This window comes from Pelobates fuscus, chromosome 3, assembly GCF_036172605.1.
Source record: "Pelobates fuscus isolate aPelFus1 chromosome 3, aPelFus1.pri, whole genome shotgun sequence".
NCBI lineage: Eukaryota > Metazoa > Chordata > Amphibia > Anura > Pelobatidae > Pelobates > Pelobates fuscus.
The window spans coordinates 363,133,878-363,148,141 of NC_086319.1; the positions used below are offsets into that span (position 1 = coordinate 363,133,878).

At 37.5% G+C, this 14,264-nt stretch overlaps 1 protein-coding gene across 4 annotated transcripts in view; it reads right to left on the minus strand.

Annotated features, from left to right (window-relative positions):
• Window positions 1–1,684: 1,684 nt before the first annotated feature.
• Window positions 1,685–14,264, minus strand: part of CSNK1G1 (casein kinase 1 gamma 1) — an 89,297-nt gene continuing 76,717 nt past the window's right edge. For 3 of the 4 annotated variants that reach the window (XM_063449290.1, XM_063449292.1, XM_063449289.1), the window contains 2 exons: window positions 14,209–14,232; window positions 1,685–3,578 (listed from right to left, as the gene is read on the minus strand). In XM_063449290.1, the coding sequence (XP_063305360.1) occupies window positions 3,521–3,578; window positions 14,209–14,232 (82 nt within the window). In that variant the 3' untranslated portion in view covers window positions 1,685–3,520. The remainder of the gene's footprint in view (window positions 3,579–14,208; window positions 14,233–14,264) is intronic. The other variant, XM_063449291.1, reaches the window with a different exon arrangement.

Genomic DNA, 14,264 nt, shown 5'->3' on the forward strand with positions numbered 1-14,264 from the left:
CAATATATGATCTGTAGCGCAAGCTTCCCACCTTTTCATGGCTACTAAACAGAACAACTCCCATTTCATAAAACAGCTAAACAGAGACTAGAGGGCATGTAGAGGATCTTGGAGACCACCCTCCTTCCTACAGACTGTGGGTCCTATGTTATGAATGAAAGTGAACTCAGCACATACCATAGATGCTAACGAACCATGTGGGCATATAAAGGTGTTAATACTATGGAAAAAGTGAAAACTTTAACTAGCCCATAAAGGTCATTAATGCAGTGCAATTTAAAACCAAATTAGAAAAATCAGTTTGTGTTTTAGGTTCTTGGAGTTGTAAATGTAAGGAAAGGTTTGTGCCATTCTTTGTAAATGTAATTAAATCTGCCACTATGATAGAGTTAGTGCTGCCAGACAAACTGGCACCAAGGGGTAGGTGTACTTTAATTTAACTTGTTATTGGTTGATTTCACAAACCTTGAAATGTTTTTTTGTTACTGTTAAATCAGGTGAAGTGCTGGAAGGGACTTATAAACATGTCTAAAATCACCAGATGAGGGGAAGCAAGTAAATAAAAAGACTGGAGAAAATATTCAGAGAGGACTCACTTGCAAGGGCGACCTGTAACAACTTACCTTGCTCCCCACCTCTGCTTTTCACTGATTTGTCCTGCTTAGGGACACTCTCCCAAGCAGAGCAATCCTCAGTGATGCAGACATCTAAACAGATTGACGTCATGTCTCAGTTCCTATACTCAATAGCCAGCACTAGCTGTGTCGGCTAGGGAGTTTCCATAGCCATGGTGCATGCGCTATAGGTGGAGGGAAGAAGGACCACCTGTGGGAGGTCTCTACTGCTCTCCTTTATCAATCAATACTTCTAGTATTCCCCGCCCCCCTCACCTGCGGTAAGGCAAAGCAGAACATTCATATACTTTATATATTACAAATACATAGTAAACTTATAAGCTCTAAAAAAAAAAAACACTTGTTTCTGTAAACTCATTTTTTTTGCTGTTGTCTTCATTGCTGAATTTGAGTGCATAAATCAATTGTTCGGTAAAATTACCAATATTTGTAATTATGGTTCATACAAATTTGTGCAGACCTACTTTATGCCATATGTATGTTATTCTCAAGTGGCCGATACCTGCTATCGTGGCATTACCAGCATTTATGTAACTTTTTTCTGCACTCAAAAATAAAGAATTATAATAATATTTGTAATTATGTTAAAATGTTACATTACATTTCAGATTAAGGTGGAATGTGACCCAAAAGATCTGTTTTGTCCAATTTATTTTAAGCAACTTCAGTAACTCCCACTTATGGCCTCACCAGGTGTGTTTGTGTAGCATAGATCACCACAAGCAAAATTAAACAGACAAACATTTATTAAAGTTCTTGAAAGAAAAGAAAAAAAAAATCCCCAACATTTCATTAGCTTTAAAAAAAAAAAAAAAAAAAAAATATAATCCCCTTATAGCTACAGTGCAATGCAATACTCTAAATTAAATATACCTTCAAAAACAAATTACAAGTTAAAAAATGGTGGTCTTTGTACATTGCAGTTAAGTGGAAAGATTCCTGAGGGGTGATCCATCCGCATGGAACAAAGGAGAAGAGGAGATTAACTGAACATTAGCTGAAGTGGTTGGATTACCTCTAAACCCAGAGGTGAATCTTTAGCAGGCAAGTCCTTGTCAAACATTTTTATTTCCAGCAGTTGGAAGATTGAGAACATGACTGGACAGCAAAACACAAAAGGCACTGGAACAGTAGTGCAGGGATATTTAAATACTGGGCCTTCGACCCTTTGCTCAGAATTCCCTCAAACCATTGCCAGACACCTGAATTTTTGTGCCAGGCAAAGGTTCATTGTAGTTTGTCAATAGATGGGGTCTAGTATTAGGATACTACCGCGGGGAAACCTTCCATTTTGGAATCCATTTAGAGGTAACCCAGGCTTTCAGTGCATTGGGAATTACCTCTTCGGCAATCGGAAGAAGTTCATACAGTCAGATAAACCATTTTCAGTGTACATGATATCAGATAAGTATTTCCTCATTTTAACAAAGCATGGTTAAGATACAAGGCTGGCTCTACACACAGGGCAGGTATGCAGTGGACCACTTGTACTATTAAAGGAGTGCGGTGCTAGAATCTGATTGGCTGGTGTGAAGACACCACCAGTGGTGGAATTTTGGCAGTGTGGTGGTAATCAGTTGTGTGGTTAACTCAATTCCGGTATTCCGAAACCGCTCATCCTTTTTTTTGATACAATTGAACATTCAAAAATAAATAAAACCGATCAATGAGTGACAAAACTGAAGTCAGCCCACACCACCAAAAAACGATTATCCAATCAGCTGCTTTATAGCAAACCGTATTTCAATTTGTGTGAAAAAAAAAATAGATTTAATATAAAAATGGGCAATGTATTCACAGTTTTCTGTAGCGAAACTCAGTGTATCTTATAAAACAGGGAACAAGCGTTACCCTCCACAGCAATTTAAACAAAACACAAGGTAGTGTTTTGTAGGAAAGATGTACAACAGGAGTTTTAAAAACAGAAAAAAAAAAAATATATATATATATACGTGAAGTTTGACAGCGGCTATTAAAATTATGACATTGCAAGACCAACAGTAGGAATTCAAGCATAAAAAGATATTCCTGTAGTATTCAGTTCTTGAAAGATTTTCTATCTGAATTTACATTTTCCCCTGAAGCAGCAACACTATATGTATACTCCGTTTATCTGTGGGATGGGTTGTATACATAAAGCTAAGCAAGGAGACATGGCTCTATCATTGCAGATCCTGAGCCCAAGTCTCACTCGTGCAGCAGAGCAAGTGAATGCACACAATTAGAAAAAAGGTATATTTAGTTTAAAGCCAGTAGTGCAACACAGACTCCGTGAGGCATTATACCCATGCAGGAAGCGGCCCGTCTACCGTGGAATGCTTTAATAATTCTCTATGTTTATTTCTAATCGAGAAAGAGGGAAGAATTGGAATGGGATTTCAAAAATCAAAAACAAAACAAGGGATAATAAAACAAACAAAAAAACCTTAATATAGTCAAGGTTTTTTTTTTTTTTTTTTTAATCCTTACAGCCACCATGACTGAAAAGGTGAGATAGAGGAGATGAGATGCCACACTCCTGGCCATGGCTATAAAGGAGAGAAAGGAAACTTGCTGCATTCAAGCAATGTGAGAGAGCAGTTACCAATGGAGATAACAGAAATGATTTCGGAGGGGGTGGACCCTGCCAGTCCCTGTTCTGAGTTAAAGGCCCTGAAAATTCCTCTTGGGACACAGAGGGCCAAGCGTTATTGCACCTAGTCTCAGTAACCATTTACGAGTCGGCCTCAGGCTAATGTCGATGACATTTCATTTTCTTTATTCCCCTCTGGTTTTATGTGGAATAGAACCCACGTCTTCTCTCCCCCAAAGCCCTGGAGTCACTGACAGCGCGACACTGCAGATGCCAAGCCCACACAATTGCTTCCCCACAGGATTCTGGGAGTTCACTTGTGGTGTCGCTGAGAGTGGTTCTTCCTTTTCCTTTTAAAAAAGCAGCAGCACCTATGATGGAATAAAAATAGTAGGGGTTAGAAACAAAGTTTTTGCTTTTAAATACATATCACATTATATTGCCGGACATCTTTATAGCTTAGTGAGATGGGAGATTAAAACTTCTAGGGCAGCCGAGACAAGTAGAAAATACTGAACATTAATTTACAATAATGGAGGACAAGATAAAGGCTTCAAATCCCAATCATAAATGTAATATAACACTTAGTAAAGAAATGGAACCATTGTCCTGATTTGTGTCAGAGATCAAGCAGTGTCTCACAGTCTCAAGAGTTTTTTTTTTTTTTATATAAATAAAACCTTTAGAAATACACAAAAAAAATAATGCTATTTTAAATGTTAATTTGCGGTTTGTTACTACTTTCTGGTAATTTTCCGTAATTCTGTATCTGCATGTATGGATGGCACTTTGGGGTTTAAATTATTGTTTTCATCGTAATGCCTGCCTAGTGTGTCAAATACCAAATACAGAAGTCCTACTTCTTGAAGTCCTTTGCAAGGACACATACAGGGTTATTTAAAGTAAATTTGAAATTAAAAGGAACATTATAGGGTCACGAACATAAACACGTATTCCTGACATTACTGTTAAAAACACCATCTAAGCCCCCTAACAGTCTGCTGCTATTGGCTCTGCCCCTGAACCGCCTGCTTGGCTGATGTCATCAGATCTGGTGATTTGAGCCAATCACAATGCTTTCCATTGGAGACTGTCAAGGAGCAGATCAGGGGCAGAGCCAGCACAAGCCAACCAAAGGACCTGGCCAAGCAGCATCTCCTCATTGAGATGAATTGAAGCAAGGGATTTCTATGAGGAAAGCTCAGTGTCTCCAAGCAGAGGGTGGAGACACTGAATGTCAGTGCTGCTCACTGTGCAGCACTGCCCCAGGAAACACCTGTAGTAGCCATCTGCGGAGTGGCCAGTGGAGTTATCACTAGGCTGTAATGTAAACACTGCCCTTTCTCTGAAAATGAACAATAAAACTGCACCAATAAAGTTAAACTCACAAGATGAAGATAGTAAGATCGCCTTAGGGTGACTCCCCTTAGATGTTTGCGGGCTATATCCAGAACTCCCTCTCAATCCTCAACTACTAGTTGAGGAATTAGCTAAAATGACAATGAAGGGGGAGTTATCATCATGGGTGACTTCAATCTTCCTGATGTGAACTGGAAAACCAAAATAGCTGCTTGTGCCAGGAGCACACATATTCTAAACTCCCTAGTGGGATTGTCTCTAAAAGAAGTCGTTGAGGAGCCAACTTGTAAAGAGGCCATACTAGATTTAGTGTTAACAAATGGAGATTTGATATCAGATATTACTGTAGGTGAAAGTTTAGGATCCAGTGATCATCAGTCATTGTGGTTTAATATAAGAACAGTGACTGAGTCACACCACACAAAAACAAAAGTTTTAGACTTTAGAAAAAAAGACTTTTCTAAAATTAGAATATGTGTAAAGGGGTCATTATCAGACTGGAGCAATTTAAATATAGTCCAAGAGAAATGGGATTATTTAAAGGTTGCACAGCTGAAGGCAACAGAAAATTGTATTAGGCTTGTCAGTAAAATCAAAAAAATTCAAGAAACCACTGTGGTACTCTGCAGATGTGGCCAATATAGTAAAAAACAAAAAGTTAGCATTTAGTAATTATTAAAAAAAAAAAAACAGAGGAAGATAGAATGATCTATAATATTAGGCAGAAAGAGGCTAAGCAAGTTATAAGAGCTTCCAAATCACACACAGAAGAGAAAATAGCACAGTCAGTAAAAAAAAAAAGTGGACAAAACACTATTTTAGATACATAAATGAGAAAAGGAAAGTAAAACAAGGATAATATTTGTGTTTAGTGAAGTCTCCCGAGAATAACAGTACCCCCCATGTACAGGTTTTATGGTGTTTTGGAAAGTTAGAGAGTCACATATAAGGCTTGCATTTCATTTTTTTCACATTGAAATTTGCCAGATTGGTTATGTTGCCTTTGAGAGCGTATGGTAGCCCAGGAATGAGAATTACCCCCATGATGGCATACCATTTGCAAAAGAAGACAACCCAAGGTATTGCAAATGGGGTATGTCCAGTCTTTCTTAGTAGCCACTTAGTCACAAACACTGGCCAAATATTCGTTTTTTTGCTTTTTTCACACAAAAACAAATATGAATGCTAACTTTGGCCAGTGTTTGTGACTAAGTGGCTACTAAAAAAGACTAAACATACCCCACTTTCAATACCTTGGCTTGTCTACTTTTTCAAATGCTATGCCATTATGGGGGTAATTCTCATTCCTGGGCTACCACACCGTCTCAAAGGTAACATTACTAATCTGGAAAATTTCTGTTTGAAAATGGAATGTTCTATATTTGACCCTGTAACTTTCCAAAACAACATAAAACCTGTTAATGGGGGGTAAGGTTGTACTCGTGAGACATCGCTGATTACAAATATGTGCATTTTTTTGCAGTAAAACCTAGCAGTGTTATGACATTCACAGTTAAAATGTCAGACGGAAATGCAAATTTTTTTAAAAAAAATCTTATTTTCTCACTTTTTTTTATTTTATTCATAATAAATTATGTTCCAAATATGAATAGTTCATGATAGATTAAAGCCCTGTTTCTCCTGAACAAAATGATCTATAATAAGTGTGGGTGCATATAATTTGAAAGAGGGGAACTACGGGTGAACAGACATATAGCGCAAATTCCAGTTTTTGTTTACGTTTTGTTTTGATCAGAACGTGCACTATTGACTCCGTCCTGAAGGGGTTAAAAACAAAAGAAGGAAGGTATGTAGAAGAGACTAAAGGTTTAGCTGACTGCCTCAATTAATATTTTTGTTCGGTATTTACAGATGAAAAGGAAGCAAAGGGGCCTCAGTTAGGAAAAAGGACAAATGAGTCATTTGTTACATTGTGGTTTACAGAGGAAGAGGTTCTATTTCAACTGTCAAAAGTAAAGACAAATAAGTCAATGGGACCCAATGGAATACACCCAAAGCTATTAAAAGAGCTTAGTGGTGTACTAGCAAAACCATTAACAGATTTATTTAACCAATCACTGATAACAGGAGTAGTCCCAGAAGAATGGAAATTAGCGAATGTTGTGCCCATTCACAAGAAAGGTAGTAGGGAGGAGTCTGGCAACTATAGGCCAGTAAGCCTTACTTCAGTAGTGGGGAAAGTAATGGAAAGGATAGGATTGTTGAACATCTAAAAATCACATGGATTTCAATATCAGAGCCAACATGGGTTTACTTCAGGGAGATCATGCCAAACTAATCTTATTGATTTTTTTGATTGGGTAACTAAAATGATAGATCAGGGTGGTGCAGTAGACATTGCTTACCTAGATTTCAGTAAGGCTTATGACACTGTTGCACATAGAAGGTTTATCAATAAATTGCAATCTTTAAGTTTGGATTCAAATATTGCTGAATGGGTAAGGCAGTGGCTGAGTGACAGGTAACAGAGGGTTGTAGTTAATAGAATATATTCAAAGCATGGGCTTGTCACCAGTGGGGTACCTCAGGGATCTGAACTTGGACCCATTCTCTTTAATATATTTATTAGAAGGTGGACGTAAAAACCCAAGGGCAGAGTACAGAATATTTGAGTCCTAACCTCAACATCCGAGGAAAGGGAATTAGGGGTGATAATTTCTGATGACTTAAAGGTAGGCAGACAATGTAATAGAGCAGCAAGAAATGCTAGCAGAATGCTTGGTTGTATAGGGAGTGGTATTAGCAGTAGAAAGAGAGAAGTGCTCATGCCATTGTACAGAACACTGGTGAGGCCTCACTTGGGAGTATTATACGCAGTACTGGAGACCATATCTCCAGAAGGACATTGATACCTTAGAGAGTTCAGAGCAGGGCTACTAAGCTGGTTCATGGATTGCAGGATAAATACCAGGAAAGGTTAAAGGTACTTAACATGTATAGCTTGGAGGAAAGACAAGACAGGGAGGATATGAAACATTAAAATACATAAAGGGAATCAACACAGTAAAGTAGGAGACTATATTTAAAAGAAGAAAAACTATCACAACAAGAGGACAGTCTTAAATTAGAGGGACAAAGGTTTAAAAATAATATCAGGAATTATTACTTTACTGAGAGGGTAGTGGATGCATGGAATAGCCTTCCAGCTAAAGTGGTAGAGGTTAACACCGTAAAGGAGTTTAAGCATGCGTGGGATAGGCATAAGGCTATCCTAACTATAAGATAAGGCCAGGGACTAATGAAAGTATTTAGAAAATTGGGCAGACTAGATAGGCCGAGTGGTTCTTATCTGCCGTCACATTCTATGTTTCTATGTTTCAGTTGGTTGGTGATATTGTCACAATATGGAAGTCCTGGAAATGGTAAAAATTATCTGCTTTATTTCATAAGTATAAAAAGGTAAAAAAAACATCAAAGGGGAAAAAAAAGGAAGAGATGAGTCAGCGCTCAAGGTATTGTTACAGATAAAACAATGGATAATTGGGCAGCACACCAGGTTAGTAAGGCTCCCTCAGAATGCATTACAGGTAGACAAAGCAATAGGGGGGAGGGTAGTAGATAGGCGGCGCCAGTAATAAAGAGCAAAGTAGATAAAAATAATAATAATATAGTCTAAGTGATTAAAAGACAAGTAGAGTTCAAGAATGTATTTTGGGGAACTGTACGTAGAAGCAAACAAAAATGTAGAATATGGGATAACAGCTCCGTAAGTTGAAGATGTGCTTAAATTCCATATGTGGAAATAAAAGACAACTAATGGTGCATTATATTCAACAATCAGGTGTTATTCTGGTAAAAGTCTTATATGATCCTACTCACGTTTTATAGAGCGAATGGACTAGCTCTAGTATGAAGTGCGTACAGTGGTACAGTGGTATAAACCCCACTCATAGGATACGTGAAGTTATGTCTGAGGGAAGGTCATATGAAAATAAAAAGGAACAGCAATAGTGTTCTCTATTTAAAATCAGAAAACAGAAAATTAAATATAAAGTGGTTACTCACATTTACACGGGCAGGTGGACTGCTCAGTGTATAGGGCTTGAGTGGTATAACCCCCACCTAGGATTCTTTGAAGTAATATCTCACTGGAACAGGATAAAACTCAGAAGCCAGGTAAAATATATATATATATATATATATATATATATATATATAGTAAAATGGCAACTCACAGTGAGGAAGTGACCAAAATACCTTTAATAAAATACAATCCAGTTTAAAATGTCCAAAACGCGTTTCACCAGCAGACTTTTTCAAGTGGAAATGCAGATAACATAGCCTGGCAGGTCTGGGTTTATAAAGGGAGTGAAACAGCTGGTGTGTTTTTAAAATGGCGCCAAAATGACGACATTATTTACAATCAACAATTAAGCAAAATTAAAAATTCATATATAGCTGTATAGCAAGAAACAGTAAATTGAAGACAGAACAGATAAATATGTGGTAGTAAAAAACGAGGGTGACAATGGAAGATTAGACCGAATTTTTCGGTCATGTGATCGGCGGCCTTTTTTTCTTTTGCATCATGAGGGTTGTCGTAAAAACAAATATGGTCCAACATGTTTCGTCTAACAAAAGACTTCCTCAGGGACCCAATAGTAAAAACAAATTGTAAATATAAAATATCCTAAACAAAAGGACAAAATAGCAGCATAACCCTTCACTCCCCAGTCCTTCCTTTTATGTGACATTTCATGTTGGACCATATTTGTTTTTTACCTTTTATACTTATGAAATAAAGCAGATAATTTTTACCATTTCCTGAGTCCGGACTTCCATATTGTGGCGACACCACCAACCAGCTGAGAGGGAGTTCTGGATACACCCCAAACATCTAAGGGGAGGCACCCTAAGGCGTTCTTACTATCTACATCTTGTGAGTTTAACTTTATTGGCACAGTTTTATTGTTCATTTACAGTTTTACGTTATTGTATTGTGTTTATCAGCTATACTCCTCTGCCATTTGTATATACATTCTATTTGTACGGGATTAAGTCTGGAAAATCCTGATTCACATTTCATAGTGTTGATTGCAAAATGCCTGAAGGGAATGATTTTACTCACCAGAACAAATACAATAAGCTCCAGTTGTTCAGGTGACTATAGTGCCCCTTTAAAGCTACCGTAATCAAATAGGAAGCATAGTTGAATTACAGAATTTTTCCAGTTCAGCAATTTTGACCTTAAATTTGAAATTCACTCCGAATCCTCACTTTAGAGAATAACCCTGAAAGTGTTGTCTGCAAATTACTTGATGCCACATTTCCATAACAGGAACTGGCAAGCTAAATGGAACAATTCAGTTGTACACAGGAGAAGTAAAAAAAATCTTATATGTTCTGCCTAGGGAAATCTAGGTATCTCCAACCTTTCACACTAGATGGACCTTAGTGAACAGCTACTTTGGAGTGGGGGAAAAAACCCATACACAACTATTTACCAAAGCACCTTGCTCATTTGCATATATGATCCCATGATCCCCAAGGAAGTGAAATGTTGCTACCTGCCATAATTTTCACTAACAGAACCAGCAAGCGAAACAATCAGGGCTATTCACAGAACTGGGAACTAAATGGTGAAAAATGTTAGACTAAAATAGTTGATCTGGAAAAAAGCATAGTTGGACATTCTCTACCCCCCCTCCCCAATTTCACAGTTTTGGTATCAAACTAAATTTCCTGGATGGTTGAATAACCCTGTTTGTATGGATTGCCATTATCGGCTTGGCATTGCCACTCACACTGGCAGAATGGAACAACATTGATAAGCATTTGGTGACATCAATTCCTTTGTGAATTACATTAGATGCACAATATGCAAATCACTAGCTATTAATTTAAACATGGGACCAGAGAGTGAAGTTACAGAAAGGTAGCATCGAATAGAACAGGTCTGTCTTCCAAATCTATCTATTAGGATGCATATTTAAATTGTAGGAAATGCGTGTTTTGCTCTATATTACCACAGTTAGACATGGTTTAGTGGACTTTTTCTCTGAACACTGGAAGACCACTCTGGAGAATGAAATGTACAGTATATGTTATAGATACGATATGAAGGAATGAGAGGTGATTTACACAGTTATTTTTACATGCGGACACTATACAGCAAGGGAAAGGACAGCAGGGGGAGGTGAACAATATTGTGATTTGACAAAGTTTGGTTAAGATCGTACTATCCAACACAACACACATCCATATCTGTCTTAAGCAAGCTGCATAATAATGTTTAATCATCAATTTGTGGTCTGCAATATGTATACAGCTCTGTTCAAGACTAATTTTTGCCTGAAGTGTGGGGTGGAGAAAGTCAGGTCAGTGTTCACTTTAGGGGGTCCTTGTGTTTCTGGCTAACAGATGCAAAACCTGTTCTTGCCCACTGCCATCAGTTCAGGATTTACTGCAGGTGACATTAAAGGGTGCACAAGATACACGAAAGTGTGGTAAGACATTGAACGTTTTTTTCCCTTTCTCTACATTTCAGCTGGTGCATCTTATATTCTGGAAAATAGGATATATAAACTGTTTTTGTTCAGAACTTTATTAAGTTCTGTCTGTCTGGTTTAAGAAGAATCACATTACCAAAGTGACATATATACATGTATAAACATTGGTGCCATTATATATATTCCGACTAAATGTAGTTTTGGCGGAGATAACCTGTGACTAACTTTTTTTTTTTTTTTTTTTTTAACATTGTCTAGGTGGTGGCCGCTTTAATTTCAGGATAGGTGTAGGTGGTTTTAATTAGGGAATTTTATCAGTCATTTGTATTCAGTACAGAAGCTTAGTGATTTTTAACATAAGACAAGTCAAGTGCATGCCTGCAGTGGCCTTGTTTGTGTACAACTTTCAACAGGGAGAGTGACAAAAACCAATCCATTGCAGTATTTATTTGTAAACCAGTGACAAAGCTGCCCTCCATTCATACCTTCGATCACAGAGGACAAAAGAAGTCTATATGAAAATGTCACCAACACTGTATCCACTGTATCCAATACTAAATGGAAACTCATACAAAGGGCAGTTGGATAATAAATGATAGTGAAATACTAAGATAAAAGGCTATCCAAGTGGGCCTTCCAGATGGCAAACTAATTCTGAGTGAGATTCTCAGATGAGCACATGTTTAAAAGAGTCATAGAACAGCATAGTCACTATTAGTATAGGAGTAATTTTCAGCATATTAAAAAAGTATAGTTACATGTTCATGCAGACAGACACTCAAAACAATTAACCATAGTATATACTACACAATAATGTTCATACACTGACATGTACGCAATTACACACAAACACAGACATTCAACAACTCAAACTGCACTGACACCTACAAACACCACACAGACACCCACCCAAAAACACTCTGCACTGACTCACATTCCCAACACAGACACCTACCAAAACATTTATTTTCACGCAACGCTTTGTTAGTTTTTGTCACAATTCTTTTTTTTCCTGCTCCCCCGACAGAAAGCCTTGCTGTCCATATCTGACAAACTTATTAGTGTAGCCGTAAGTCCTATCCTAATAAGCCACTTTTCTTTGAATTATGAGAGAGAAGAAATTATTTGTACTTGCACCCAATGAGACAAGTCAAGTGCATGCGTGGAGTGGCCATGTTTGTGACATCTTTCAACTGTGATATGGACAAAAGTAGCCAGGTCAGATGGCCTATTGTGATAGACCTAGGTCAGTGTAAAAGAGTACAATGTGTTTAAACCCTAATTTAGGATGACATTGTACAGTGCTTACAGTTACAGGATTCACTACATCATACTTCCTCTTTGAGTTAGTTTGTTTGCATAAATGAGTGGGCTAGCCTTGACTACACTATTATTAGAATGGACATCTTGAAAGTAATTCTGAAAATAAACGGTTGACGCATGCCCTGTTTTTAAAATGCGAAACAGCGTCACATTTTAGTTAAAGGGCTTTTAAAAGATACAACCATGTGGATCAACAGTGTGTGAATTCACAATGCAGCTGTGTGCATGCGCAGACAAAGGAAAGACCACCAATATTAGTAATGAGGAGGAATGATTGAGAATTTACAACTGGAATCGCTGAATAGGAAGAATTCCGCATCTTAACTATTTTACTAGCTCAACTGCTTCGGTCCCCTGATCAACGTTCCACAATTCCTTGTTTGTTAAAGAGCCCTGATGGAGACGTGGTATACCCATATCAGAGGGCAATAATTCATGAATTAACATATGGAGGGAATATTAGAGACAGCCTACAACTTGATGTAAACATGCAATGTGTCATACAAGGATCAGATGAAAAGGGGGAACATATTAAACATGAAATTGTGCATCTACATTTTAAATAGGTACATATCCCCAAACTATGTTCAGTGCTGTGGAAAAAAAACAAAAAAAAACCCCTCCAAACACCTTAAACCTTATTGCATATAAGGTAGTTCAGCAGCACCACCTATTTTAATTCTGATTTACTACACCTACTTTGACACAACTGGATTTCTTTTCAATGCATATTTGTTCTCAAAGTGCAGTTCTGTGATGCACCATGAGGTGTCACTGCTGTATATATAAAAGGATATATTAAAGGAACACTGTGGGCACTACAAAAACTTGATCTTACTCCAAAATGTTATGTTATACAGTATTTTAATAACCTGAAGGATTGGAAGCCCTCTTAATAGGAGAGCCGGGACTGTTGCTTCTAGGTTCTCAATGATACTCTATTAGAAGAGGGAGGGTAGGGGGACCAGAGGGAACTATAGTGGGTTATTAGAAGAAATAAAATGTAAAATGTTTTTAGCCACTATTATATATTATAAATAAAAAACAAAGAAATAGAAATCATTCACCCCAGCCAGGTAATCACAAGGACAGGAGTAGTAAAAAGGGTAACTGTCTCTACTCTTGAATTGCATCACTGAATAAAACATTTAAAATCACATGGAAATTGTGATAACTTTTTCATGAGGTGCTCTAATTGATTCTATATTTATATTAAATAATTAGCAAATTACATTACCAAGATCGGGAGAGGCAAAGCCAGGGCAAACATTGCAGATACTATTAAAAAAACCTGGTAAGTGATGTTTTTCTCTTTAATAAATATTACCGGTTTGATCCATACCCACTTGGTTTTACATGGAGATGGCAGTGAAGGCGTTAAGGTTTAGGAATGTATGCTATAAGAAACAATCTAATATTCAAGATATCCATCAGAGATAAATGGAAAATCTGATCTGAAATGTGACAAAATTGCTCTAAAGTGTTGTGTGTCTGGTAGTAGACAGAGGCCATACATACATAGAGACACATTGCAAGAACAGAGGAGTCAGACAGTCAGAGATCATGCAAAATATACATGAGGATTGGACAGACAAACAAAAAAAAAAAACCCAATATATCAAAACAGGAAGAAAAAAAATTAAAAAAAATAATACAAAATGAATTCACACTGCATGCCTCTTCCAGAAACACTCCCGCTTTCTGGGTCCCAAGTAAATGAATTAGCTAATCAGTGGATGGACTGTCTAACAGGGAGTAGAGTACCAGGAAGCTAGCATTAATACCATGGACCATTTCCTGATTAGGAGGTCCTCTCCCTGGTGTGTGTTCAGCAGAGAGAGAGACTCACCACATGTTGAGCATTTTCACGCAGCTACAGAGTGTGTTAAAAGACAGAGAGAGAAA